Here is a 27,537-nt window from a genome sequence, read left to right as displayed (position 1 = left end):
TTTTTTTTTTGTTTTCAGTTTTTTATATTTTTGTTTTTATTTTTTGTAGAAACAGATGTCTCACTGTATTGCTCAGGTTGGTTTAAAACTCCTTGCCTCAAGCAGTCCTCTTGCCTTGCCCTTCCAAAGTGCTGGGATTACAGGAGTGAGCCACTGCGCCTGGACTAAATTTTAAACAGTTTGACTGTTTTAAAAAAGTAAAGCTGTAGGCAATTAGCTATATTAGGTAAGGTGTAGATTCTGGAATTTAACTTCTGTTTGCCTCCCCTGTTACCCTTGGGACTTAGACAAACTGCTTACCCTCCTTGAGTCTCATTTCCTCATAAAGTGAAAATTGTGAATAGTGCCTGCCTCATAATATGGTATCTACTATATAACTCTATTACTGTTATTCATAATATTCATAATAACCTGTTTAAATTTGTGAGGAAATGATTGAGGGTGATGAATTTTTTTTTTGTTTTTTGGAAAGTACCATGAAATTTATTAGTCACAGGTTGCTCTGTGTTCTCTCAAATGCATCTTCATACCTCTCTTAAGTCATCCTTAAGAGCTAATTTGACACAAAGACTTATATATACAGTGTCTCATTAAAGGTTTTCCTTTCCTGCTGTTTTGGTAAATACTAGACAGTTTTCATAAAAAAGCATTTTATTTTATTTTAAATATTTACTGATTTAGAAGCTGTTTCTTCTGCTTCTATTTGACTTCTGACAGTGTAGTTAGAAGTCAGCATTTATAACTGGTATTATGTATGAAGCATTTAAAAGATATGGTCAGTCATAAAATGATAAAATGTTGTATTAAATTAAAGAAACTGAAAAAGATCTACCATTTGCGAGGCATCTGTGGGCTATGAAAAGGAGTAAACATGGTCTCTGCTTTTGCTCAGTAACTCCCAGTCCTAAAGTAGAGTGTCATGAAATCACTGAGAGCCTAGCTCTAAGATATGTCTCCCAAGGAGTTTGGTGTTTTCCCAGGCAAGCCATAAAAATTTAGATTGCAGCAGCTTAGTCCTTACTCATAAAATGAACAAATTCTATTATTTTCAGGTATGTATCTATGACTTTATAGATTTTTAAATACTTTATTAGAAAGTCATAGTTTATCTACATCTGAAATAACAGGCCATCTAATTGGGACAGGACTCATAACCAGAGCAAGTCCGTACGTCATTCACTGCACTTGAAATTGAACAGGAACTTCCATGGCCCCTGCCACGGAACCGTTTTATCCGTTCCGATTTTTACCCATAATCCCAGGCCCAATGCATTCAAGCCTTTTCATTTGTTGCCTGTGATGGCTTACTGTCAGTGTAACTTCTAGGGAGAGGGCTCAGAGTTCTCTCAGAAATGAGAGGCCAGAGTTGGCATCTCCATTAGGAGCTCAGTTATGTACACAGTTTATGCTGTAACCAACTACATCATGAAAGCGTACCATCTGTGGTTGGCCTTCATCACACGCAATTGTGCTTAAGGTACAGGGGATGAGTACTTAATAGAAGCCTTTGTCAGCAAGGCCCCTTGATATGGCAGAGGAAGGTTCAGGTTAGAAAATAGGAGGCATGAGTTCTTCTGCAGCTACTTGTGGTCTTAGGTCAAAGTACTTAACTTATGCATACTTCAGCTTTTCCTGTTTGTAAAACAAAGGGAATACAGTTTTACCAGGGTTCTTAAAAGGACTACTTAAGAGGACATTTATTAAAGATGACAAATTTTTTAAGTGTTTTAGAAGTAAAAGTGCTGTCATCTTTAGATGAGAGAAGAGACTTGGGACTTAAGATATTTAATTATTTTCCTTTTCCCTGTTCTGATGAGTTTAGTTTGCTTACTCTGTAGAAAGTCTGGAGTAGGTGACCACTATGCTTTGGATGATCATCATGCCCTTCACTTAACTAGGAAGGTTGTGAGGAATCTAAATTATCAGAAGAAATTGGATGTGAGTACGATATGTTCTTATATCTTTTATTCTCCTGAAATGCATTTCGACTCACTGCACCTTGAAATCATGTCTTTAAACAGGTTAACATGATCCGTATTTCTGCAGGTCACCATTGAACCTTCTGAAGAACCTTTATTTCCTGCTGATGAATTGTATGGAATAGTTGGTGCTAACCTTAAGAGGAACTTTGATGTCCGAGAGGTATGTGAAAGTAGAACTGTGAGCTTTTTGACCAGCTGTGAGTCTCTTTGTATGTGTATCTGTTCTCAAAGCTAAAGTTTGTTAAGATATGTTCATGCCTAGAAATAGATGTGGATCTCAGAAAGGAGTGACATATGTGGCAACGATACCTTTCCATACTGTAGATATCATTGGTACAGAGTAAATACTAAAAGAGGGGAGTGGGGGACCTCAGTGACTGGAGAGTTTTCGTTGCGCAAAGCGTGATTTGGTCATAAGTAAGACTCCATGTCCTGTGCACATTACGAATGATGTAAAGCAGCTTAACAATTGTCAGCTATTTCTTTTCATTGTTCTTATTTTGGGAAATGGATGAAATGTCAGTAAGTTGTTGGAAGGAAAAGCATACCCTTTTAGATCAACACATTTGCATGATTAGACCTGATTACAGTTGAAATAGTTGCTATGGTTACACATTGTCGACATAGTGTTCTGTAATTTAGATGGACAACTTTTAGGGTTTAGAGCATATAGTCTTTTATTTTGTTCAGTATCCATAGTTGGCGGAGTAGTTTTTAAATTAGGAAATTATCTTAATATCAAATTCTGTGCTGGAAGTTTTAATATTTCAAATTATATTTTCCCCTTGACTATAAAATGTTATATATTAGTTGTGAAAAATATGGAAAATACAGAAAAGAAAAAAATTAAATTGCATATAATTCCACCCTCTAGAGAAGGTGGCTAATATTTGGATGTTTTAGCTTAATGTGCATATACACACATTTTTATGTAGTTGAGATAGTGCATATGTATATTTTTTTATTTTACTTTTTCTAGTTTAAATTATAAACATTTCCCCGTGTCTTTAGAAATTCTTCATGAAATATTTTCTACGGCTAGATCTTAATTCCTATAATAGTACTTGGCAACATGGGAAGTAATCGGTAACTATTTTCTGACTGCATTGATGGATGTAACGTTCTGTTGTATGGATTTATTTAGGCAATACCCTAGCATTGCTAGTGGGTCTTAAATCCTGGATTTTATTGAGCTTCAAGTGATACGTCACTTTAGCAAAGGTGACTTAGTTAATTGTAAATTTTTAAATTAGGTTTTTAGTTTGACTTTTAATTAATTATAAGCATAGAAAAAAATGGTACTTAAATTCTGACATACTTGAAAAATGTGTTGGGCCGGGCGCAGTGCCTCATGCCTGTAATCCCAGCACTCTGGGAGGCGGAGGCAGGCAGATCCCTTGAGTCCAGGAGTTGGAGATCAGCTGGCTAACATGGTGAAACCCCGTCTCTACCAAAATTACAAAAATTGGCCTGGCGTGGCGGCATGTGCCTGTAATCCCAGCTCCTTGGGAGGCCAAAACAGGAGAATTGCTTGAACCTGGGAGCAGAGGTTGCAGTGAGCCAAGGTTGCACCACTGCACTCCAGCCTGGGTGACAGAGTGAGACTTTGTCTCAAATAAATAAATAAAAGTAAATAAATAAATTACAAAAAATGAGTTGTTCCAGATAGCCAAGTTCTTTAGTTGGCTAATAATTCACCCTTTTTCGCGTAACCACTTTTTCCTTTATCCACAGTACTTATTGAGTATTTGTTCTATTCAGGGGTTGTTTCAGGTGCCAGGCATACAGAAGCGAACAAACAAACAGATACAAATACATGCCTTCATGTTGTTTTCATTTCATTTTAATGGAAATCTTTTTAAAAAATAGACTTGTCTTCTTTTTTTTTTTTTTAATGGAGTCTGGCTCTGTCGCCCAGGCTGGAGTGCAGTAGCGCGACCTCGGCTCACTGCAAGCTCCGCCTCCTGGGTTCACGCCATTCTTCTGCCTCAGCCTCCCGAGCAGCTGGAACTACAGGCGCCCAACACCATGCCCAGCTAATTTTTTTTGAATTTTTAGTAGAGATGGGATTTCACCATGTTAGCCAGGATGGTCTCAAACTCCTGACCTCCTGACCTCGTGATCCACCCGCCTCGGCCTCCCAAAGTGCTGGGATTACAGGTGTGAGCCACTGCGCCTGGCCGACTTGTGTCTTCTTAAATAGTAATCTGGACTTATACCTTTTGCTGATCCATGGTCATTATTGTGAATATAATTTATTACATTTTTCTATATTGGCAAATAAACCTTATATGGAAGTCTTTTTTTTGTTTTGTTTTGTTTAGAGATCTGACTTGCCATGTTTCCCAGGCTGATCTTGAACTCCTGGGCTGAAGCAGTCCTCCTGCCTCAGCCTCCCAAAGTGCTGGGGTTACAGGCGTGAGCCACCACACCCAGCTCCTTATATGGAAGTCTTAATAGTGTATGGTGCTGTGGGACAATGTTGGAATCTGAGTTGGGAAACCTGGGTTCCAGTTCTCATTCTCCCAGTCAATAGTCCTGGGTGTTAACCTCTCTGAACATTGCTTTCTGCTTCTAGAAATAGGGATAGTATCATGTTATCTGTCTGCTTCCTTTAACCCCCCATTCAACAGTTAAAAACTTTACATTCTTTTAAAAAATTGTATTAAAGTTATAGCTTTTAAGTTCAGCTTAAAGATACATTATTCTATGTATAAGTCTAGGAAATGTTCACATTTCCCCACTTCTTCCTAAGAAATTTTCAAATATGCTGAGATGTTCAAAGAATAATGCAATGATCACCTGTATATGAACTTCTTAGAGTCAACAATTGTTAGAATTTTGTGCCATGTGTGTGTGAAACACATTTTAAAGCACAGGCACACCTCAGATATGTTGTGGGTTCAGTTCCAGATCCCTGCAATAAAGTTAGTATCACAGTAAAGTGAGTGAGTCACGTGAATGTTTTGGTTTTCCAGAGCATATAAAAGTTATGTTTATACTATCTTGTAGTCTGTTAAGTGTGCAGGAGCACCTTGCCTTTAAAAAGTACATACCTTAATTTAAAAATACCTTATTGCTTTAAAACATGCTAACAATCATCTGAACCTTCAGTGAATCATCTTTTGCTGGTGGAGGGTCTTGCCTTGATGCTGACAGGGTGGAGGTTGCTGAAGGTTGGGGTGGCTGTGGCAATTTCTTAAAATAAGACAACAATGAAGTCAGCCAGACTGACTGACTCTTGCTTTTATGACATATTTCTCTGTAGTATGCAATACTGTTTGCTAGCATTTGATCCAGGGTAGAACTTTCTTTTTTTTTTTTGAGATGGAGTCTCGCTCTGTCACCCAGGCTGGAGTGCAGTGGTGCAATCTCAGCTCACTGCAAGCTCCGCCTCCTGAGTTCACATCATTCTCTTGCCTCAGCCTCCCAAGTAGCTGGGACTACAGGTGCCCACCACCATGCCTGGCTAATTTTTTGTATTTTTAGTAGAGACGGGATTTCTCTGTGTTAGCCAGGATAGTCTCAATCTCCTGACCTTGTGATCTGCCCGCCTGGGCCTCCCAGAGTGCTGGGATTACAGGCGTCAGCCACCGCGCCCAGCCCGGGGTAGAACTTTCAAAATGAAAGTCAGTCCTCTCAAACCTGACTACTGCTTTATTAACTAAGTTTATGTAATACTCTATATCCGTAGTTGTCCTTTCACAGTGTTTGTAACATCTTCATCAGGAGTATATTCTATCTCAAGAAACTTCTTGTTTTGCTAATTCATAAGAAGCAGCTCCTCATCTGTTCTAGTTTGAACATGAAATTGCAGCAGTTCAGTTACCTCTTCAGACTCCACTTCTAACTGTAGTTATCTTACTAATTCCACCATATCTGATGTGACTTCATCCATTGAAATCTTGAGCCCCTCAAAGTTACCCATGAGGGTTGGAATCAACTTCTTCCAGTATCTTTAATTTAATTAAATATCCTTAATGTTGATATTTTGACCTCCTCACATGAATCGTGAATATTCTCAATGGCATCTAGAATGGCGAATCCTTTCCAAAAGGTTTTGGATTTACTTTGCCCAGATCTGTCAGAGGAATCACTATCTATGGCAGCTATAGCTTGCGGAAATATATTTCTTTCCTTTTTTTTTTTTTTTTCAGACGGAGTCTTGCTGTGTCACCCAGGCCGGAGTGCAGTGGCGAGATCTTGGCTCACTGCAACCTCTGTCTCTTGGGTTCAAGCAATTCTCCTGCCTCAGTCTCCCAAGTAGCTGGGATTACAGGTGCACACCACCACTCCCGGCTAATTTTTGTATTTTTAGTAGAGACAGGGTTTTACCGTATTGGTCAGGCTGGTCTTGAACTCCTGACCTCAGGTGTTCCACCTGTCTTGGCCTCCCAAAGTGCTGGGATTACAGGCATGAGCCACCACGCCTGGCCCAGGAAATGTATTTCTTAAATAATAAGACTTAAAAGTAAAAATGACTCCTTGATCCGTGGGCTGCAGAGTGGATGTTATAATAGCAGGCATGAAAAGAACACTCATCTCTTTGTGCATCTCCATCAGAGTCTTGAGTGACCAGGTACATTGTCAATGAGCAGTAATATTTTGAAAGAAATCTTTTTTTCTGTGTAGTAGGTCTCAACAGTGGCCTTAAAAATTCATTAAGCCATGGCACAAATACATGTGCTGTCATCCAGGGTTTGCTGTTATGTTTATAGAGCACAGGCAGAGTAGATTTAGCATAATTCTGCAACTTAAAGTCACCAGCTGCATTAGCCTTTAATGAGAGAGTAAGCTGGTCCTCTGAAGGTGTGGACTGACTTCTCTCCAGCTATGAAAGCCCTAGGTGGCATCTTCTTCCACCAGAAGGCGGTTTCATCCATACTGAAAATCCGTTGTTTAATGTAGCCACCTTAATCAGTGATCTTAGCTAGATCTTCTGGATAACTTGCTGTAGCTTCTATAATACATCAGCACTTGCTGCCTCACCTTATACTTTTGTGGTACAAATGGCTTTTTTTTTTTAAACCTCATGAACCAATCTCTGCTAGCTTCAAATTTTTCTTCTGCAACTTCACCTATGCAAGCCTTCAGGGAATTGGAGAGAGTTAAGACCTTGCTCTGGATTAAAGGGAATGTTGTGAGTGGCTTGATTTTCTATCCAGACTACTCCAACCTTCTCCATCTCAGCAACAAGGCTGTTTTCGCTTTCTCAACATTATGGATTTTTTGTGAAGATAAGTGAATGTATTTTATGTGGCCGGGTGGTGTTAATTGTAATGCAAATACAACATAGTTTTTCACTAAATGGCCCTAGATTGCTGTGCCCTTTGAGCGGTATCTCTGTGTGGAAGAATGATAGTTGTTACGGGTTAATTGCTTGTTAAAGGTACAATTTTTGGAGGTATATAGCACCCAAAACAGATAACTGTGACATTCCCATTATATTACTGGATTTTTTAGGTAAAGAAGTAAAAAATAATTCAGAGTAAACTTTTACTTGATGGGAGAGAAAGATGTTGGGAAGCATTCACTCAGTTTTCAGCCTTTGCATCATACAAAACAAGCTTTTGATTGATGTGGCAAACAGAAAAAGGGAAGTGCAAACTATGTAGGAAAATAGTATGTATCCTCTAAAATAGTTTCTGAAGTTGAAAATAGGCTTCATGTTTAGAACTCCTTACAGTAGTCCTGATATATGGTGATAAGCCCCAGGGATAAACTATTCAGCAATTTCTACTCCTTTGTACATATGTGGATGATCCTTCAAGTGTAACAGATTCAGAATCAATGAGTCTTTATTAAGGGCTTAATAATAGTGATAGCTGCACTTTAATGAGAGCCTGGCAGTATGCTTTAGTTAGCACTTTATTTTTATTTCTTACTTTTTTATTTTTCTTTTTTCTACCCTGTTAACTGATAGCGCTGTTTATCCTTTTTTTTTTTTTTTTTCTAATTTATTATTTCTTGCTGAAAGGAATAGTTAGCACTTTTTACTTTTTTTTTTTTTTTTTGTAACAGATGAGGAAACTGAAGCTTAGAGAATTTTCTAGTTTCTCAGTGGGAGAGCTGAGAGTCAGAGCTGGCTTTTCATCTCAGCATGATTTTTATAGGTTCCTACTTTCTTACAAGTAGATCATATCTTCCCAGCTCTTCTGTTCCATCATTCCAGAAGTGAGAACTGAGACTCAGAGGGGTGAAGTGACTTACTCCAGGGCACACCAGTCATACATGATACCTTAGATTGGAGCCTGTGTCTTCTGACTGTGAGCCCTGTCTCTGCCCATCTTTCTGATTGCATCCCTGAACCTCTGCCAGTGCATTCGAACAGTCCTTGAAACTCTAAGTCTAGCAACCAGCACTTGGAACCTTTCCTGCTTTTCTTGCATACAGCATGGTGCCGTTGCTTGTATAGTGAAGTATAAAATCAGAACCCAGAATGACTTCAGGGCATTGACCAGGCATGTCAAATGAAATTCTAGTGAGATTTTCTGTGTAGTGTAAAATGTTGTGAAAGTGACAAATTCACTGTGAATTGTTTTCCTGTAAGTAACTTTAATACAAAAATTATTTTGTAATATAATTTCTGAAGGCCATTGTTGTTTTTCCTCTTAGGTCATTGCTAGAATCGTGGATGGAAGCAGATTCACTGAGTTCAAAGCCTTTTATGGAGACACGTTAGTTACAGGTATAAAGGTGAAGAATTGAAAATATGAACATTTTTTGCTGCTTTGAAAATCAGGAATCTCTTGTCTCAAGACTTTGATACACTTGGCATGGGCTTTGTTGTTGAGAGCACTACAAATGTGTGAGCCAGTTTTCAAAAGGAACTGCTTTATAAAGACAAATTTGTAGCTTAATGACTTCATGGATCCAAATAGTTTAAAATGGTAATAGCCAGATGCTGTAGTGTGGGTCCCTATCTGTGACTTTGTGATATTAGTTGTATAAAAAGGTTCTTATAGTAAAATTAGTAGAAAATACTTGTAGTTCTTTTTGTTTTTCTGGATAACAATAATTATTTTGAAAATTTCAGCACTGTTTCCTTTGTTCTTCAATATCCAATTCGACGAGGAAGTTTTATATTGTATTTAGCTTCCCAAAAGGATATAGAGTGAGTTAAACCTTCTCACAGCCTCTGTGTAGGTCTTAAACTGATTCATGCAGACACTAGATTGAGAATTCAGTATATCTTGTCAGGAAAACCAAAATAAGGATGTTTTTAAAAGTTTTATTTTTAATCTAAAGTGTTTAGTTCATAGGCCTTTGAAGAAGTTTTTAAGGTAGATGCTAGACCTATAATCATCTGTTTAGGACAAATGGAAGAACAAATTTTATGAATTTCACTTGGTCATAAAAAACTTGAAAATATAATAGTCAAAGGTACTGTCAGGGTAGGAAAAAGCTAGCTACAGAAATCCAAACTGCAAATATACATTGAGGCTTAAGGATAAATCACAGTACTTTGTCCTAGTTTGATTTGTGAACAAAAGAAGGGTTCACACTGGGAGTAGAATTTATGTTTTTGTACTTAGGTGTTTAAGTGATTAAAAGCTTTTCGTTTGATATATAGACAGGATTTGTCACCAAATTGTTCAGAATGTAACAGTCATTGTGTCGCAGTTTAAAACAAGTCAAAGCCGTTTCTGCTTTCGCTAAAGATGGATGGGCTCTCTTTGTCATCTGCTTGTATGGATTTGCCTCCTACTTGCTAAAAGCCCTGTGGCACTCTTGTCCCCAAGAATACACACCTGGTTTCTTCCATCTTTTGACTCTACTGGAATTCAAATACCTTTAGAGACAGAGAAGGGGAGTGAGAAGGAGAAGAAGGGAATGAGAGGCTGGTGGTGGGGGGTGGGGGTGGGGGTGGCGGATAAGAAGGGTGGCAGGAGGAATGAGAAGGTGGGAGGCATAAAGGGTGAGGAGGTGAGAGGGGAGGACAGATTTTTCTGGGTCTCAAGTGTCTCTGGAAGTTCCTCAGGGTTTCCTCCTGCCTCAGCAGTTACCATGTGTAGCCTCTAGTTGTTTCTTGGACACTGTGCTTTCCCATTTCTAACTCAAGTTTGGATCAGGCATTTGCTGAAGGCCCTCCCTCTATGGGTGTCCCTAATAGGGTGGGGACATGTTCCCTACTCAGCACATCCTGTCTGTACCTGGAGATCCTCTAAGCGGCGCCTAGTGTGGGTTGAATCTAAGTAGTTAACAGGGTTGCACATTTGCAGGGGTAGCATCTTCCCAGTGAGTGATGTGTGAAATTCCCATGTCTTTGTGCAGTGAAGCAGGACTAAGAATGGATTACTGGACTTTTTGGAAGTTTACCCCTTTGTGAATTGCTTCTGTAAGTGGCAGTGCCATTTAGGATGTACTGCATAGGGTTTTGGCTGGGATTTTAGGACTGAAAGACATGTAGGTGGCATCAAATCAGGGTTTCATTGTATCACATTAAATTAACATGATAAATTATCCGGGTGTAGTGACTCCTGGGGCCTATAGTCCCAGCTACTTGGGAGGCCAAAGTGGGAGGATCACTTGAGCCCGGGAGTTTGAGGCTGCAGTGAGCCATGATCTGACCATTGCATTCCAGCCTGGGTGACCGAACAAGACCCTGTCTCATAAATAGATAAATAAGAACATGATGATTTTTAAGAAGTCATAAATCCAGACAAAGCCAGAGTAAAGAAAAACAAAAAAAAATAAAACAAAAAAACAACCAAATCTTTCAAGATTCAGGCTGGGTGTGGTGGCTCATGCCTATAATCCCAGTACTTTGGGAGGCCAAGGTGGGAGGATCACTTGAACCCAGGAGTTCGAGACCAGCCTGGCAACATAGTGAAACCCTATCTCTACAAAAAATACAAATACTAGCTGGGTGTGGAGGTGAGTGTCTGTAGTCTTAGCTACTCAAGAGGCTGAGGTAAGAGGGAGGATCACTTGAAGCATGAGAATTTGAGGCTGCAGTGAGCCATGATTGTGCTACTGTGTTCCAGCCTAGGCAACAGAGTGAGACCTTGTCTCAAAAAAAAATTCAGTTTTCTGGCTTATCAGTATGTTGACACTCTCTCTTATCTGTTAATTTTTCTTCAATAATTATTTTGATATTAAAAATGATATTTTTATAGTATCCCTAGTGTCTGGTACATACTAGACACTCAGATATATTAAATGAATAAATGGATAATACACTAAGCCAATTATTTAACCAAATCAGTCAAGACAAATAGATAACTCTACATGTATCATGACCCTTTCTAGAAGCAAAAGAAACCAGACTCCAGGACCTTAGGAACAAGAAGATTGTGACATGAACTGTTTTATACCATAGACAAAATCTCTTTGCATTTTAAACTTGGATCCAATATTAAAGAATGTGTAAATATGCCTCTTTCTTGTGAATTAAAAAGCCCTTGGAAAAACACAAACCATAAATCTTCTTTGAATTTTCTTTTGAGGATTTGCTCGAATATTTGGGTACCCAGTAGGTATCATTGGAAACAACGGAGTTCTTTTTTCTGAATCTGCAAAAAAGGCAAGTACTGTTAAAAATATTTCAAGATTTTCTGTTTTAATGTAACATAACATTGAAGGTCAAATAATGAGTTAAAATTTCTTGCATAAAAGTATAAAAATGCTTAACTAGATGCCTCAGCAACCAGAATACTGTGTGTGCAGGCGTGTGTGTGTGTGTGTGTGTGCATGCGTGTATATATATGTGCATGTACGTTAGTATTTGAAACAGTTTTTATGGTGGTTTACATTAACGTGCTGTGATGAACCATCTGGAGCACTATTAAAAATGTACTCATTTTAGGAAAATTCTCCTAAGATACTTGAGTTACAATTGCTATAGAGAGGACATGTACATGTTCTCATGATAGAGAATACTTGTCCTGAAAGTGCTTCATGTCCTGGAGGGACTCAGAGGACTCATGGTTCAAAGATTCAGGTGGTTCTGAGACATGATCTGTTTATTCTCTTCTATCCCATTATCACTTTAACTTTATTATATTTTTACTTTTTGGAAATGGGAATAGTGGGTCTTTGTTACTGGACCCATGGCTTTAAAAAAGGAAGTTCTTTTTGTTTATTATTATCATTATTTAATTTAACTCCAAGACAGCAAAAGAAAGAGGGAGTTCTTGAATATCTTTTCGCTTCGTTATTATTTGATTTCATATATCGTCTCAGATTTACCTAAACTTGGATAAATATAATTCATATACTTATTTGATAAAAATGTCTTTAAAAAAATTTTAATTCACCAAACTGCTTCGGGAAATAAAATGTTTCCTTAAGAAAAAATATGTTTAGTATTGCTTTTTCTCTTGAAATAACAGGGTCAAAGGTCTCTTTACTGAGGCAGGTAATAGGCAGCTAAGCTCTTTCATACCCTAATTGAGGAAGAATTTGTCTTTGGTGAAATTTTTTATCAATAAATTTGGTTTCTGTATTCTGCCATTTATTATTACTCCTTCAACTCAATGATAAAATGAGAACAAGGAATTAAAAGTAAAGAAAATATAAATTAAAAATCACTTATAATTATACCAGAAATAGCTTTTAGTAACATTTTATTATTTTTTCTTAATAGTTTCCCTTTTTAAAAAATTGATACGCTATATATAGAGAGGTTTTACATGTTTTCATTTAATAGTATATAGACAGTATTTCTCAAAATATTAGATATTCCTGAAATAATGACTTTTAATGAATATATATTTATTTCAATAGAGGAAATGTCAGACTGAGTCCAAACAAACTCTGCCTGGCTTTATGTGTCAGCTTGGCACAAAGAAACCCCTGAGGAGTTACATTTGGCCTCAGCCTGACATTTCATTTGTTGAAATAAGCCCCAAAGGTCTGTGTGATTTTCTCATTCTTGTAAATGTAGTCATATTGAAGTCGAGCAATTACTTTGCGGTTTTGTACCTGACAAGGCATTTCCAGCAGAAGTAAAGAGATCTTCAGAGTAAAACATAAAGGAAATGGTTTATAAGAGTTTCCTTACTCATACAATCTTTAGGGAAGGAATAGCTGTATTTTTGTATGATTAAATAATTTCCTAAATTCAAGGTTAGAAGATCTCTATCACTCATCTAATCTAAAATCCCATTTATCTGGGGCATGTTGGCAAGAAAGATGTATTTACTATAATCTTGATGCATGAAAGAATTTCAGATGATCATCAAAACGGAAATGTCATCCTTTGTATCCCGGGAGGGTTTATATTCTGGCTTTTCTAAAGTGGAGAACTAGAGAATTATCATATAGCAGAGTTCAGCAATTCTCATTGGCATCAGTTCTTTCTTTTCTGTTACTTAAGTTTCACTTGCTGTTTACAATGTTAGTGATTGACTTCTTTCTTTCTTTCTTTCTTTCTTTCTTTCTTTCTTTCTTTCTTTCTTTCTTTCTTTCTCTTTCTTTCTTTCTTTCTCCTTCCTTCCTTCCTTCCTTCCTTCCTTCCTTCCTTCCTTCCTTCCTTCCTTTCTTCCTTTTTCTTTTCTCTTTTCTTTTCTTTCGTCTTTTCTTTCTCTTTTCTTTCCTTGTAGTCTCGCTGTGTTGCCCAGGCTGGAGTGCAGTGACGAGATCTCGGCTCACTGCAAGCTTCTCCTCCCAGGTTCACACCGTTCTCCTGCCTCAACCTCCCGAGTAGCTGGGACTACAGGCGCCTACCACCATGCCCGGCTAATTTTTTTGTATTTTTAGTAGAGATGGGGTTTCACCATGTTAGCCAGGATGGTCTCAATCTCCTGACCTCGTGATCCACCTGCCTCTGCCTCCCAAAGTGCTGGGATTACAGGCATGAGCCACCACGCCCGGCCTTTGCTTCATCCTTGACACAATAGTCTTAGAGCCATGTGCCAGTGATTATACAGGTGATTGTGAAAACGAGGATAGTACAGACCTACAGTTACATATCCTATTGACAATGGAGTAGCACTGTACTCTTACTATAAGGTAAGACTAGCCAAACAAAGGGTATTCTTAGCCAGGAGTGGTGGCACATACCTGTAGTTCCAGCTACTCAGGAGGCTGAGGCAGGAGGATTGCTTGAGCCCAGGAGTTTGAGCTGCAGTGAGCTATAATTGTGCCACTGTACTGCAGCCTGGGCAACAGAGTGAGACCATGTTTCTTAAAAAAAAAAAAAGAAAATTAATAAGAGAAAAAATTTTAAAGGGGAGTATTCTTTCTTGTATTTGGCTGAAGTTGTGGTATTTGTAGAATGCATGATGATAATAGAGTTAATTCCCTTTTAAAAAGATTTTTGTTATTTGCTTATAGGGTACTCACTTCATCCAGGTATGCTGCCAAAGAAATATTCCTCTGCTATTCCTTCAAAATGTTACTGGTAAGAAAATAGCTTAATCAGTTTGGTTGTATTGATTCCAGAGCTGTACCATCAGTGTGGCTGATGTATTGGACAGCACACATGTAGACCACTTCATCAGAGCAGTAAGTTCTACTGGACATGCTCTTTCTGGAGGCCGTTTAAGAGTTAGCACTTTTCTTCATGAATGTTAAATATTCTGAGGAGATTATCCATATTTTCTTTCCCCCAGATAGCTGGGCCTACAGGCATGTGCCACCATGCCTGGTTAATTTTTGTATTTTTGTAGAGACATGGTTTCACCCAGACCACGTTGCCCAGACTGGTCTCAAACTCCTGAGCTCAAGTGATCTGCCTGCCTTGGCCTCCCAAAGTGCTGGGATTACAAGTGTAAGCCACCACACCTGGCTGATTATTCACATTTTCTAAGCAAAGCCATTTCTGAGTTATATACATGATCAGCATTCACATGGCCACCCTTTACTCCTGTGTGTGCACAGCCACACACCCAGAAAGCAGCAGGAGCATGATCTGATCACTGAAGAGAGCATCATGCTTTTTCCAGGACTCTGTTCCTCCTCCTCAAGATTTCAGACACATGCTACGGTCTTCCCTTTTATTGTACAGTTAATTCTACTTGAAGCAACATCATTTTAAAATGTATGTGTATACCCTGATCCAAAGTCTGGGGATTTGAGTTTTGGTCCCAAAGAATTGTATGACCAAAGTGTGAGATACGTCACCTCTCTGGACTTCATACTCCAGAGATGACCTGAACATGGTGGATACATTTATTTTTAAGGTCTGTTCTGGTTCAAGAGTTCTCTTTCATAAGAATTCTCTGATTCTCTGATATCCTTCATTATATGTGGCAGAGTGTCTGACATATACAAGGCACTCAGATATGTTGGTTAGCAGAAAACAGCCTCCCCCATCCCAGGCTACCTCAGCTTCAAAGGAAGGAGAGGCTCTTAGTAGTTGTTGGGATCAGGCAAGCCTCTATGAGAAGGAAGAGTCAGGCTCTTGGAAGTCAACAGGACTTGAAGTAGTACTGGTGCTAAAGCTTCTTCATCCTGTGAGCTACTTAGGTTCATATTTGGTTAGATGAGTATTGAGAGAAGTTATATCCAAATGGCAGCCTAAGAGGGTCCTATGTGGCAACCTATGTAAGAGGGCAGATAGAAAGGATTCTGAAGCCTAACTATACCAGAGTTCTTGTTTCTAATAATGATTCCTGGATTGTTAACCACCAGGCAGTTAAAACTCTGTGGTTTGAAGATATCTACATTTTTGTTTTGTTTTGGCCCTGTTGGGTTGAGTTTAGTTTTTCAGCATTGCATTTGAGATTCCTGTGTGATATTCACCTGGAGGCATATCGTAGACAGGTGGATAAGTCTCAGCACAGAAGAGGTGTTTTAGGTAGAGATGAAAATGTAGACGTCATCAGAATATGGAGGTGATTTTAAAGCTGTGGGAATAGATAAGAACCCCCCTGAGAGAAGAGAAGGTTCAGTGACAGTCTTCGAGTACCTCTGATTTTTTCCTTTTTCTTCAAGAGTAAAGGAAGACGGGGAGCATGATTATGCAGTTTTCTTAAGATGGGAAGAAGAAGGATTTGAGAAAGCCAAGTGAGAAGCTTCACTTGTCTTTTTGAAGGCAGGATCCCCTCCAGAGAAGAGAGGGGTGGTGGGTCGGGTTGGGTGCGGTGAGAACTGGAAGACAACTGATATTTGAAGTAGGTATGGTGGGAATGTTACAGTGGAGTCAAGGCTGGGGAGATTGGGGAGTTTCTGAGCTTTTCTAGGGTCCAGCTGAGTAGGGTAGCTGCAGGAAGCAGATGGTGCCAAGTAATGGGCTGTGCTGCCTTTCCTGTGGTGAGTGCAGGAGGGGCACATGCTCTGGAGGAACTGGTTGGGTTGAATTGGATGACCAGATACTGGAGTTTGGCAAACCAGGGATAGTGACAGTCAGTGAGGCAGCTGAGTGTGCAGGTCCACAGATGGAAGAAATGCCTTCGCTGGAGACTGGGTGGGGGAAGGAGACAAGCGAAGCCCAACTCAGTGTTATAAGGTGGAGAAAGAGGAACCCAAGTTCTGGAAGGCAGTGAAGTTACAGAGCAGCCTCCAGAGAGCTAGGGGCTTGAAGAAATAGAAGGATCCTGTATTGAAATGAAAAAATAGTTTCTTTTTAACCTTGCTATTGAGTCACTGGCAGGGACTGTTAGCATCTCTGTGAAATATTCATCTTTATGTCATCAAAGTTTTAAAGCATCACTTTAGAAAGAACAGTCTGTTTTAAAACCAGGTCAGTGAAGGCTGAAGCCCTCATTGTTGGGCTCATCACAGCACTTTGTCCTTGGCTAGGCATGTCACATTCTTTTCAGCATCAAGCTGCTTCTTTGACATCATCTCTTTTTAAAAAAGTTTTATTTATTTATTTTTAAATAGAGGTTGGGTCTCGCTTTGTTGCCCAGGCTGGTCTCAAACGCCTGGCCTCAAGTGATCCTCCCGCTTAGGCTTCCCAAATTGTTGGTATTATGGGGGTGAGTCATAGCATCCAGCCAAGATCATCTCTTGAAGATAGATTGCATCCTCATATTGTTTGAAGGTTTCTATGTGCATCCAGATGAACTGCTTTAAGAAAATTTAGAAAGTGATTAGAGAAAACTTTATTTTATCCTTTCAAAGCAAACTTTTTAAGGGTATGTTTCACATATATACATTTTCTTAAGGCGAGAGGTGTTTAGTAAAATGAGTTTAGTAAAACAAGATGTCCTTTTGGTGGAATTGCATTCCACATATTAATCCCATCACCCAGAGGCTGTCTTTCTGATCTTTCTCTCAGGATTTATGGTTGGTAGAGAGTATGAAGCTGAAGGAATTACCAAGGATGGTGCCAAGATGGTGACCGCTGTGGCCTGTGCCCAAGTGCCTAAGATAACCCTCATCATTGGGGGCTCGTACGGAGCTGGAAACTATGGGATGTGTGGCAGAGCATATAGGTAGGGTGTCATGATTTTCTCTGAAACAAAGAAACATACTTTGAGTGTAAAATACATGGTCAGTTTATTTCAGGTTTATTTGAAACACAGAATGCCATTTCCAGATCTCAATCAATTATACCATAATTTGTATCATCTGGAGGGGTGAAATGAAATTTAGTGCCAAAGGTGTTATTTGGAAGAAATCTACAATGGGAGTCAAGAAATACTTGAAATAGCTGATAATGAAAATGCCACACATTAAGATTTGTGCAATGCAGCTAAAGTCTGGCTCTGAGAAAGGTATGTAGCCTTAAAGGCATATATGGGAAAAGAAGTAAGACTGCAAGTCAATGAGCTAAGACTTCAGCTGTGGGAGGTTCAAAGAACAGCATGTTAAACCCGTGACAAATAGAAAGGATATAATGAAGAGCAGACATCAGATAGAAGAATCAGCATAGCCCAAAGTTGGTTGATTTGAAAGGTTAACAAACTTGATAATCCTGTGCTTAAACTAAGAAATAAAGAGAGATGGCACATAGGACCACTATCAGGAATGGAAAACAGGACATGACCGTAGATCATGAGAGGATATTATCAACACTTTTATACCCAGAATTACATGGAGAACTTAGAAGTCCCGTCTGTGCTCAGGCCCCTCCTCTGGAGTCTAGTCTGGGGTGGGTTCCAGGCATTTGTATATTTGTGAAAGCTCCACAGATTATTGTAATGTGCAGCCAGAATCAGGAACCACTAATTTAAAAGGCAAACATGGGCCTCTGAAAATCTATGTTGTATATTGACTTAACTTGCTTATTATTTCTTTTTTTCTCCCAGCCCAAGATTTCTCTACATTTGGCCAAATGCTCGTATCTCAGTGATGGGAGGAGAGCAGGCAGCCAATGTGTTGGCCACGATAGCAAAGGACCAAAGAGCCCGGGAAGGAAAGCAGGTCAGTGTCATTTTCTCTTGTTTCTCCCTGGGTTTTCCTCTCACTATAAACACCCTGGAGTCAAGGAGCAGCATGCTTGGAAGCCCTTAGTGTTCGTGGCTGGGGACCTGGCACACGCTGCCTGGCCATATTTAGACGGTGCTGCCCTGGAAGTTGTTCCAGCAATCGAGGCTCACGGGATTTCTGTTCTTTTTCTTTTTAAAGCCGTTTCATATGGGGTACCTTCTTTGTGGCCATTTAAAATTTTTTCAGAATTTCCAAGAAAACACTTTGTTTTCTTATTTTTAATTTTTAAGACAGAGTCTTGCTCTGTCACCCAGGCTGGAGTGCAGTGCTGTAATCTCAGTTCACTGCAGCCTCCACCTCCTGGGTTCAAGCGATTCTCATGCCTCAGCCTCCTGAGAAGCTGGGATAACAGGCATGCGCCCCCACGCCAGGCTAATTTTTGTATTTTTAGTAGAGACGGGGTTTCACTATGTTGGCCAGGCTACTCTCAAACTCCTGACCTCAAGTAATCCACCCACCTCCCAAAGTGCTGGGATTACAGGTGTGTGCCACCGTGCCCAGCCAAGAAAACACTTTAGAAACTGCCAGTAAGTATCTGAGGCATAAAGATGTTTGATTCTTAGTCATTTGTACTTAGTGAGATTTAAATAAGTCTGATGTACTACTTTGATTTTATGACCAAAAGCAGCAGAATTTTGTTCTTTCTATTTTACTTTTAGATTGTTGTTAAGGATACCCTGAGTGGGAGGGCTCCGTCATCTATTGAGAATTGAATAACATTATCCTGTGTATAAATGAAGAAAAATGGAAAGGGCAGTGGAAACTTGATAAAAGGCAAATCAGCAAGCAGCTGCTTTTAAAATGAATTCTTTTGTTTGTGTCTCTGTTGGAGATTGTTTTGAAATTTTGCATTAATTTTTATTAGTTACAACTTTTAACTCTTGCGTAAGCACCAAGTAGGAAGATGATAGATGTGTGTTCCTGAAGTTGCTTAAGTGCACTGTTGTCTCATTATGGGAAGGAATGAAATGAAGGGAGCCCTGTCTGCTCTGTGCAGGAATCATCAGGTCTTCCACCTAGATTGTGGAGTGAGGTACTGTAAAGCCAGAGGGTGGTTTCTGCCTCCCTGAATGCATCCACCCATGCCTCACATCCCTAGTTGTCTTTTCCAAGCACAGGGAACTCTGGAGGCTTACATTGAGGTTTCAGATTCACTTTAGTACCTATTACTGTCAAAGGAAATGGATAGCTTTGCTTTTGTGCGAGTGGTTGGGGTGTAGGGGTGTGGGCGGGGGAGGTGGTATATGAAATTCTACCTGATACTTCAAAGACATGTCTGAAACTCTATGAAGCCTAGCATGGTGATCTCTCATTAAGTAGTTGTTCTTTGATTACTTCAATATACAGATACTTGAGTTCATTCTTTTTTTTTTTTTTTTTTTTTGAGACGGAGTCTCGCTCTGTCGCCCAGGCTGGAGTGCAGTGGCCGGATCTCAGCTCACTGCAAGCTCCGCCTACCGGGTTCACGCCATTCTCCTGCCTCAGCCTCCCGAGTAGCTGGGACTACAGGCGCCCGCCACCTCGCCCGGCTAGTTTTTGTACTTTTTTTAGTAGAGGCGGGGTTTCACCGTGTTAGCCAGGATGGTCTCGATCTCCTGACCTCGTGATCCGCCCGTCTCGGCCTCCCAAAGTGCTGGGATTACAGGCTTGAGCCACCGCGCCCGGCCGAGTTCATTCATTTTTATATAGGAAAGGAAAGCACAGTGTGTTAATGGTTGTCCCTCAGAATTCGTGACCTAGAAAATGATATTAAGGTATTAACATATTTACACAAAAGAAGGTAGGGTTTTTTTTTTTTTTTAAATAAGTCATTTGTTTCTGGTGTCGAGTTGCTTTTTGAGTTGAAAATATTTTTCAGGGTTTCAAATTAAGTTCTGAAGATTTTTACATCGGAATTAATTATCACTTGATCCTTGTAATACTGATGCTAAGGCTGTGAAATTCTTAATTAGGGAAAAATATCTTTCAGTTCTCTGGGAACTTGACTGAAAATGTTATTCAAGATTTGGTTGGTATACTACCCCTTTAAACTTAAACATTTAAGCTTAAGTTTTAAATTTTCACTATTTTAAATGAAAATCTCATACTTCTCCACGTTCTTAACTGGAGGCTGCTAAGTGTAATGCAGCCCTTTTGTTAGGTTGTGTAATTCACATCCATTATTGTAACCTGCTGTGATACACAGTACCCTGGGTTTTCACCTTATGTGAAATAGCCTCAGGATATTTTCTCTGCTAGGAGAGATGGGATGGGGCACTCACTTGATACTCATGTCTTAGGCGAGAGCATGTATGTTAATGATCACTTGTAATTTGTACATCACCATGCACATGTTAGTTGTAACATTATTGTTCATGAAATCTGTTGTTTCTTTTGAATTGAGATGATCTAAACAGGGCCAGTTGTTCACTGAAGCTGACTTACTCATGGCCTTTTTTCCTTTAGTTCTCCAGTGCTGATGAAGCAGCTTTAAAAGAGCCCATCATTAAGAAGTTTGAAGAGGAGGGGAACCCTTACTATTCCAGTGCAAGGTGGGGGCCAGAACATAACTAACTCCCTGATGGGTGTAGATGGTGGTTAGGGGAGCAGCTTTACAGAGCTCTATGTAGTCAGGATGGTCCAGCATTCATAGGAACTGGAGAATAACCTGTGGACACACTTAATTTTGTACTGTTGTTTCTTTACAATGTGAATGGCTACTGCTGAAATGCCACCCCTCCTCCCAGCGCTCCCTGCGCTGTGGACTCACCACCACTGGTCTGATTCCCGCTTCTCTTGTCTTGCCCCTAGTTGAGGTGTCTGGGGCCCGCAGGGGTCCTGCAGCCCGAGGTGGGCCATGCTAGGAGCTGAGAATAAGTTATAAGCTGGCTATGTTACTTCAGCAGTTCTAATTTTTGCTTAAAAACCCCTCTTCTTGATCATTTTGTTGTTACCCCATTTTAAGCATGAGATTGCTTGAACACTTACTGGCATCTGTTGACAAGCATGCTTGTACGTTTGGAAGGTGATTAGTCGCTGCCAGGGTCTGTGTGTCAGCGCCAAATAATTACCTCACAGACCATTGCTGCTGTTGGCTCTGTTTGTTTCTTACACCACTTAATGAGGTAATAAATTATCATGCCTGTCCCAGCTGAAGACCCGCTGGTGCCTGCTTTCACATCTGTCTTCAACAACTTCAGTGTTCTGCCTTCTGAAGACTAATCTAAGCTTCATGTCTTCCTTTCATCCCTTAGGCAGATGGAAAAAAGAAAGTAACTCTTTCTGCATCTTGTAAAATTAGCTTATGTTGTAATTTATGCTGGCGAAGGCAAACTGGAGGGGAGAGGGGAGAGAAAAGAAAATCAGGCCAGGCACAGTGGCTCACACTTATATTTCCAGTACTTTGAGAGGCCAGGGCGGGCGGATTGTTTGAGCCCAGGAGTTTGAAACCAGTGGGGCAACATGGCGAGACCTGGTCTCTACAAAAAAATATACAAAAATTAGCCAGGTGTGGTGGTGTGCACCTGTAGTCCCAGCTACTCAGGGTGCTGAGGCAAGCAGATCAGTTGAACCTGGGAGGTCAAGGCTGCAGTGAGCCGAGATCATGCTACTATGCTCCAGCCTGGGTGACTGAACAAGGCCCTATCTCAAAAAAAAAAAAAAAAAAAAAGGCAAAAGTTAGAGTCCATTACAATTATTTGAATGGTTCCTTGGTGGATACAAAGACAAAACATACTGATTTTCAAGAACATAATTAGTTTGAGGAGATAAATAATACCATTTGGGTGTGTGTATGTGTTTTGTTTTGTTTTCTTTAAAGACAGAGTCTCACTCTGTCGCCCAGGTTGGAGTACAGTGACGTGATCTCAGCTCACTGCAATCTCTCCCTCCCGGACTCAAGTGATCGTCTTGCGTCAGCCTCCAAAGCTGGGACTACAGGCATGTGCCACCACTCCTGGCTAATTTTTTTGTATTTTTTGTAGAGATGGGGTTTCACCATGTTGGCCAGGCTGGTCTTGAATGCCTGAGCTTGAGTGATCCTGCCTCAGCCTCTCAAAGTGCTAGGATTACAGGTGCGAGCCACCTGTAATCGTGGGTGGTCAGCATTTGGGATTTTTAAAAGGTCTTTTGCTAAATATATATTTTTACAAACAAATTTGCAGGTATATTTTGTTGTGATGGTTTGATTCATTTAATTAAGAGCAAAATATTTTATAGTCTTTGAGAGCTAAACATGTTCCTGATTTTATCATCATGTAAACAGACATATAGTAGCCAGTAAATGGAAAGAAGCAATAGAAAGCCATATAAGAGGTTCGAGATGAAATATAAAATATATATTGTCAAGCTTTTCTATAGTTTTCTTTTCCACATAGGATTTTGACTGAAATACACAGGGACAGCTGAAATATTAAAGTTTGAAAAATTGCGTATTTGGTGTGAGCCATTAGCTTGCTTTTCAGCCCTGGCTAAGATAAGTCATCTCTTGTGAAAGAGTTATTATTTTCATACTAACATTATTATTATTATTATTATTATTATTTTTTTTAATGGATTACATTCAAGGCAGAAGAGTAAATGGCCCAGAGAGACTTATCTTTGGAAATAAATGTTAACAGACAGTAAAGCTTTCTGTGGATCTGTAGTTTTTTGTTTTTTTGAGACAGAGTTTTGCTCTTCTTACCCAGGCTGGAGTGCAGTGGCCTGATCTCAGCTCACCACAGCCTCTGCCTTCTGGGTTCAAGGGATTCTCCTGCCTCAGCCTCCCGAGTAGCTGGGATTACAGGCATGCACCACCACACCTGGCTAATTTTGTATTTTTAATAGAGATAGGGTTTCTCCATGTTGGTCAGGCTGGTCTCAAACTCCCAACCTCATGTGAACCACCCGCCTTGGCCTCCCAAAGTACTGGGATTACAGGTGTGAGCCACCCTGCCTGGCCGGATCTGTAGATGTTTAACCCTTCTGTTGAAACAGTTGGTGGCATGGAGACAGCAGCTTTCTTTCAAAGCTGAAAGGATTTCCAAGCCAGTTTACCTTCCTTGGGTTTAGTAAATCTCAGCTTCAGAGTAAAATTCCCTGACCTGCTTAGGTTTGAACATGGCTAGATCTGTCTTTTCAGAGACAAAGCTTGTCATCATCAGTTACTGTAACCTACAATGTTTTCCTTAATCGTAATAGGTTATATATGTAGCGTGCCAATTTGCTTCTGCTCAGTTGTTTTTATAATCAAACTTGTATCAGGCATTTCATTAGTGCGTCTTACCTGGGGCAGTCTTTTTAATGAACATTATTAGGCAGCCCCTTCATCACCATGCTTGATGTGCTGCAGGCTTCAGAAGGGAGTGTAATCAATTCGCCTGATTGCGGATGACAAGAGTGGCTTTCTTTTTATTGGGTGTTGATACTTTAGGGTCCCTATTATGAATGTTTTATGAGCAAAGATTTGATTCATGTCTGTCAATGTAAGAACGGTTTAATAATTGATGCCAGGTTCCGATACTGAAGGGAGTTTGTATAAAAAAAGCAAACTGCCACCTGCTAATAACCTTTGAAAAATATTATTTCTCAGTCATTTTTCCTTATACATTTGAGATTGTCAATGAAAAGGAAACTAAAATTTCTACTTAGAAGTTTCTTCCGCAAGCAGTTTAAAGTTCCTGTTTTTCCTATTGTAGCAAAAAATAAAGACCTACATTTGAAGATGTCTATTTTATTAATAAAATGTACTGAAGCTGGCCGGGTGCGGTGGCTCACACCTGTAGTCGCAGCACTTTGGGAGGCCCAGGTGGGTGGATCACCTGAGGTCAGGAGTTCGAAACCAGCCTGGCCAACATGGCGAAAAACCATCTCTTCTAAAAATACAAAAATTAGCCAGGTGCAGTAGCGCATTCCTGTAATACCAGCTGCTAGGGAGGCTGAGGCAGGAGAATTGCTTGAATCCAGAGGGCAGAGGTTGCAGTGAACCGAGATTGTGCCACTGCACTGCACTCCAGCCTGGGTGACAGAGCAAGACTCCATCTCAAATAACAATAATAATAATAATAAATAAAATGTACTGAAGCCTATTCAATAATTTTCATAGTTCCTTAAGAGTTTGGGGGGGGGGTTGGGGAATATACCTTTTCCGGTGAAGTTTGAAGTTATTACCTGGATATATATAGTTCTCCATATTAATGACAGAATACACCAACTTGGTTTGTATATTTGTGTGGGAAGAAAAGGAATAGGAAAATTTTTCCTGAAATAAGTAAACATATTTCCAAACCAGGGGTTACTTTGAGATCTCTTGTAAAAGTAGTTCCTTAAGCCTTAAGACATGACATTCTGTGGTGGCCTGGGATGAAAGTCGTATCATTTTTTCCCACCTTTTCCCCCTCTGTCTTGAACATAGTTTCTGTTGTGGATGCTAATCAGTAGATTCATATGTTACCTGAAGGAAAACTTTCTTGGCATTTCTGCGCGTGGAGAGTGTATAAATGGTAGTTCGATGGTAAATTCGTAACTCTTTGTTTCTTCTTTTGTCAGGGTGTGGGATGATGGGATCATTGATCCAGCAGACACCAGACTGGTCTTGGGTCTCAGTTTTAGTGCAGCCCTCAACGCACCAATAGAGAAGACTGACTTCGGTATCTTCAGGATGTAACTGGAATAAAGGATGTTTTCTGTTGGACATGTACCAAAAATTAATACATGTAGTAACCTTAGAATTTTAGACTTCTCGAACATGAGGCTATTACAGTAACTTTTTTAACACAGTGCATTGTACTTTTCTACCTTAAAAAAATCAGCGAGGATATTTATTTAATGAACGTCAATTCCTTTTAAATTTTCTTAGAGAATCTTCTCTGTAGCTCAGTTTTACCACCCATAAAGTGGAGATAGTAATTTACAGTTATCCTTTCTGACCCACAAGGTATGAAAATTTCTATAATCTGTAAACTCAGTTCTGTAATCTGTATTATTGAGATGATTAATATGAAGTTGTATTTTCACTGAAATGATTGTTTTGCTGGTTATGCGTGGTGATATTTTAGCAGGCCTATTTTTGACAGGCGTCTGTTACTTCAGTGGCATAAAATGCTCTCACACTGCTGTGCAGCCATCACCATCATTCAGCTCCAGAATTTGTTCTCAGTCCCACACTGAAATTATACCATTCAAACAGTAGTGCTCCCATTTCCCCCTTCCTCTAGCCTGTGACATCTCCTTATTCTTTTTTTTTTTTTTTTTTTTGAGACAGGGTGTTTCTCTGTTGCTCAGGCTAGAATGCAGTGGCATGATCTCGGCTCACTTCAGCCTCCACCTCCCAGGTTCAAGCGATTCTTGTGCCTCAGCCTCCCAAGTAGCTGGGACTATAGGCATGCGCCACCACACTCAGCTAAATTTTGTATTTTTAGTAGAGATGGGGTTTCACTATGTTGCCCAGGCTGGTCTCGAACTCCTGACTTCAAGTGATCCACCCGCCTCAGCCTCCCAAAGTGCTGGGATTACAGGCGTGAGCCACCACACCTGGCTACGTTTCCTTATTCTTAAATGTATGTGATTCTCATGGTTTGATTTACTCTTGCTGGGCCATTTCAGCCCCTGTCATGGCTTCAATTGCCATCTAAATGCAGATGATTACTGCCTTGACAGTTCTTAACCCAGCTCTCCCCTGAGCTGCAGGCCTGCATATCCAATAGGTCTACTGGACATCTGTATTGGTTGTTGTGGAGGAACCTCTAGCTTGCTTGTTAAGCCCTACTGATTTTCACTATCCCCTGAATTCCCCCACTTATTTTTGTCTTTCACTATCACAGGCCTTAGAAGAGGTCTACCTGCCTCCAGTCTTACTAGTCCAGTCTACCCCCTGGAGTAGGCCATCCTGAAGTGAAAAGTAATGTCACATTGCTCCCTTCAGTGATTTCTTGTAGAAGTACCAATCCCTGAATGCCACCAAGATCTTAACCTTCACATCTTTAATCTTTTTTCTTTGACTCCTCTTTACACAGGAGAATGGCTCCAGCTGTTCTAGCTGTCTTTCAGTTCTTTGAACCTTCCCACCTTAGGGTCCATAAGGTTCCCTCTGCCCAAATTGTTCTACTTTCCCTTCTTCTTCAACACATCGTTCAGTTTAAGCACTTGCTTCTCTCAGTTTAAGCTCCACTTCGTTAGGGATGTCTCTGTGACCTCCCTTAGCTTCTCTACTCTATGCTCTTGTGAAACACTATCTACTTCCTTTGTTGTAAACTCATCATTTTACTATACACATTTCTTTCATATTGTCCTCCTGCTAGAATGTAAGCTCCGTGAGAGCAAGGATCCTCCCGTTTACCCTGTACCTCCAATGCCTGGCACTTGTAGGTGCTCAAATACATGTTGAATGAATGAAAAATCCATATTGTAATTGATGTCCTCCGGCCACATAGTTTTAAAATTAGGTGATTGATTGTATGACCGAATAGAACTATCAGATGTTTTCCTAATAAAGTCAATATTTCAGACATTTGTGTGTGATACTTAATATTTCAAACATTTGTGTGTACTTAATATTTTAAACATTTGTGTGTGATGTTCAGTGTGTATCAGGAAGTCAATTTAGTTTTTGTGGGGAGAATACAGATAGATGATCAAATTCAGTGGTAGGTTATGTTTTCAGAAGAAACACATTAAGTATATTAAAATAGTAAGTTACATTAAAATTTTAATGAAAATGCACATCTATGTCGAAACAAAATTTTCTATGTAAAGACTAGGTAATAGTCCTTTAGTAGGAACCATTAACAAGTCAAGGATTCATGGATATTTTAGGACTGCTTTTGCCTTTCTGGGAAGAAACTGGCCATCAATAAAACCACATTTAAGTGAATTGGATTTTTATTTATTTTTCTAGAGGCAGGGTCTTGCTGTGTTGCCCAGGCTGGACTTGAACTCCTGGGCTCAAGCAATCCTGCTTCAGCCTCCCAAGTAGCTGGGACGACAAGCTTGCACCACTACGCCTTGCTCTATTTTGTATATTTTATCCAATAATAAACATTTATAATTGTCTTATCAAGATAGGTAATACTTTTTTTTAGCATTTTGACTATCATAAATATGAATTCCAGCAAGGATAATATGAGCTACTTGGAATTTGAAGAAATATACAAGTTAGTCTCTACATTTGCCCCTGTTGGTGCTTAAAGAATGAAAAAGACAAGATTACTTCTATTTTTCAGTTCATAAGAAATATATTTTCAAATTGAATTTGTTAAAAAAAAAAAAAAAAAAA

At 39.7% G+C, this 27,537-nt stretch overlaps 1 protein-coding gene across 1 annotated transcript in view; it reads left to right on the top strand.

The window, feature by feature from the left end:
- Nucleotides 1-26,768, top strand: part of MCCC2 (methylcrotonoyl-CoA carboxylase 2 (beta)) — a 70,873-nt gene extending 44,105 nt beyond the window's left edge. Inside the window, exons 9-17 of the mRNA XM_011985231.1 lie at nt 1,839-1,938; nt 2,047-2,142; nt 8,598-8,670; nt 11,432-11,508; nt 14,262-14,328; nt 17,152-17,308; nt 18,125-18,239; nt 20,751-20,836; nt 24,813-26,768. Of these exons, the coding sequence (XP_011840621.1) occupies nt 1,839-1,938; nt 2,047-2,142; nt 8,598-8,670; nt 11,432-11,508; nt 14,262-14,328; nt 17,152-17,308; nt 18,125-18,239; nt 20,751-20,836; nt 24,813-24,930 (889 nt within the window). The 3' untranslated portion in view covers nt 24,931-26,768. The remainder of the gene's footprint in view (nt 1-1,838; nt 1,939-2,046; nt 2,143-8,597; nt 8,671-11,431; nt 11,509-14,261; nt 14,329-17,151; nt 17,309-18,124; nt 18,240-20,750; nt 20,837-24,812) is intronic.
- The last annotated feature ends 769 nt before the right edge of the window (nt 26,769-27,537 follow it).

The sequence above is a fragment of the Mandrillus leucophaeus genome, unplaced genomic scaffold, assembly GCF_000951045.1.
Source record: "Mandrillus leucophaeus isolate KB7577 unplaced genomic scaffold, Mleu.le_1.0 Scaffold281, whole genome shotgun sequence".
Lineage (NCBI taxonomy): Eukaryota > Metazoa > Chordata > Mammalia > Primates > Cercopithecidae > Mandrillus > Mandrillus leucophaeus.
Note: the sequence above shows the minus strand (reverse complement) of the source record. Positions and strands in the feature narration are given on the sequence as shown.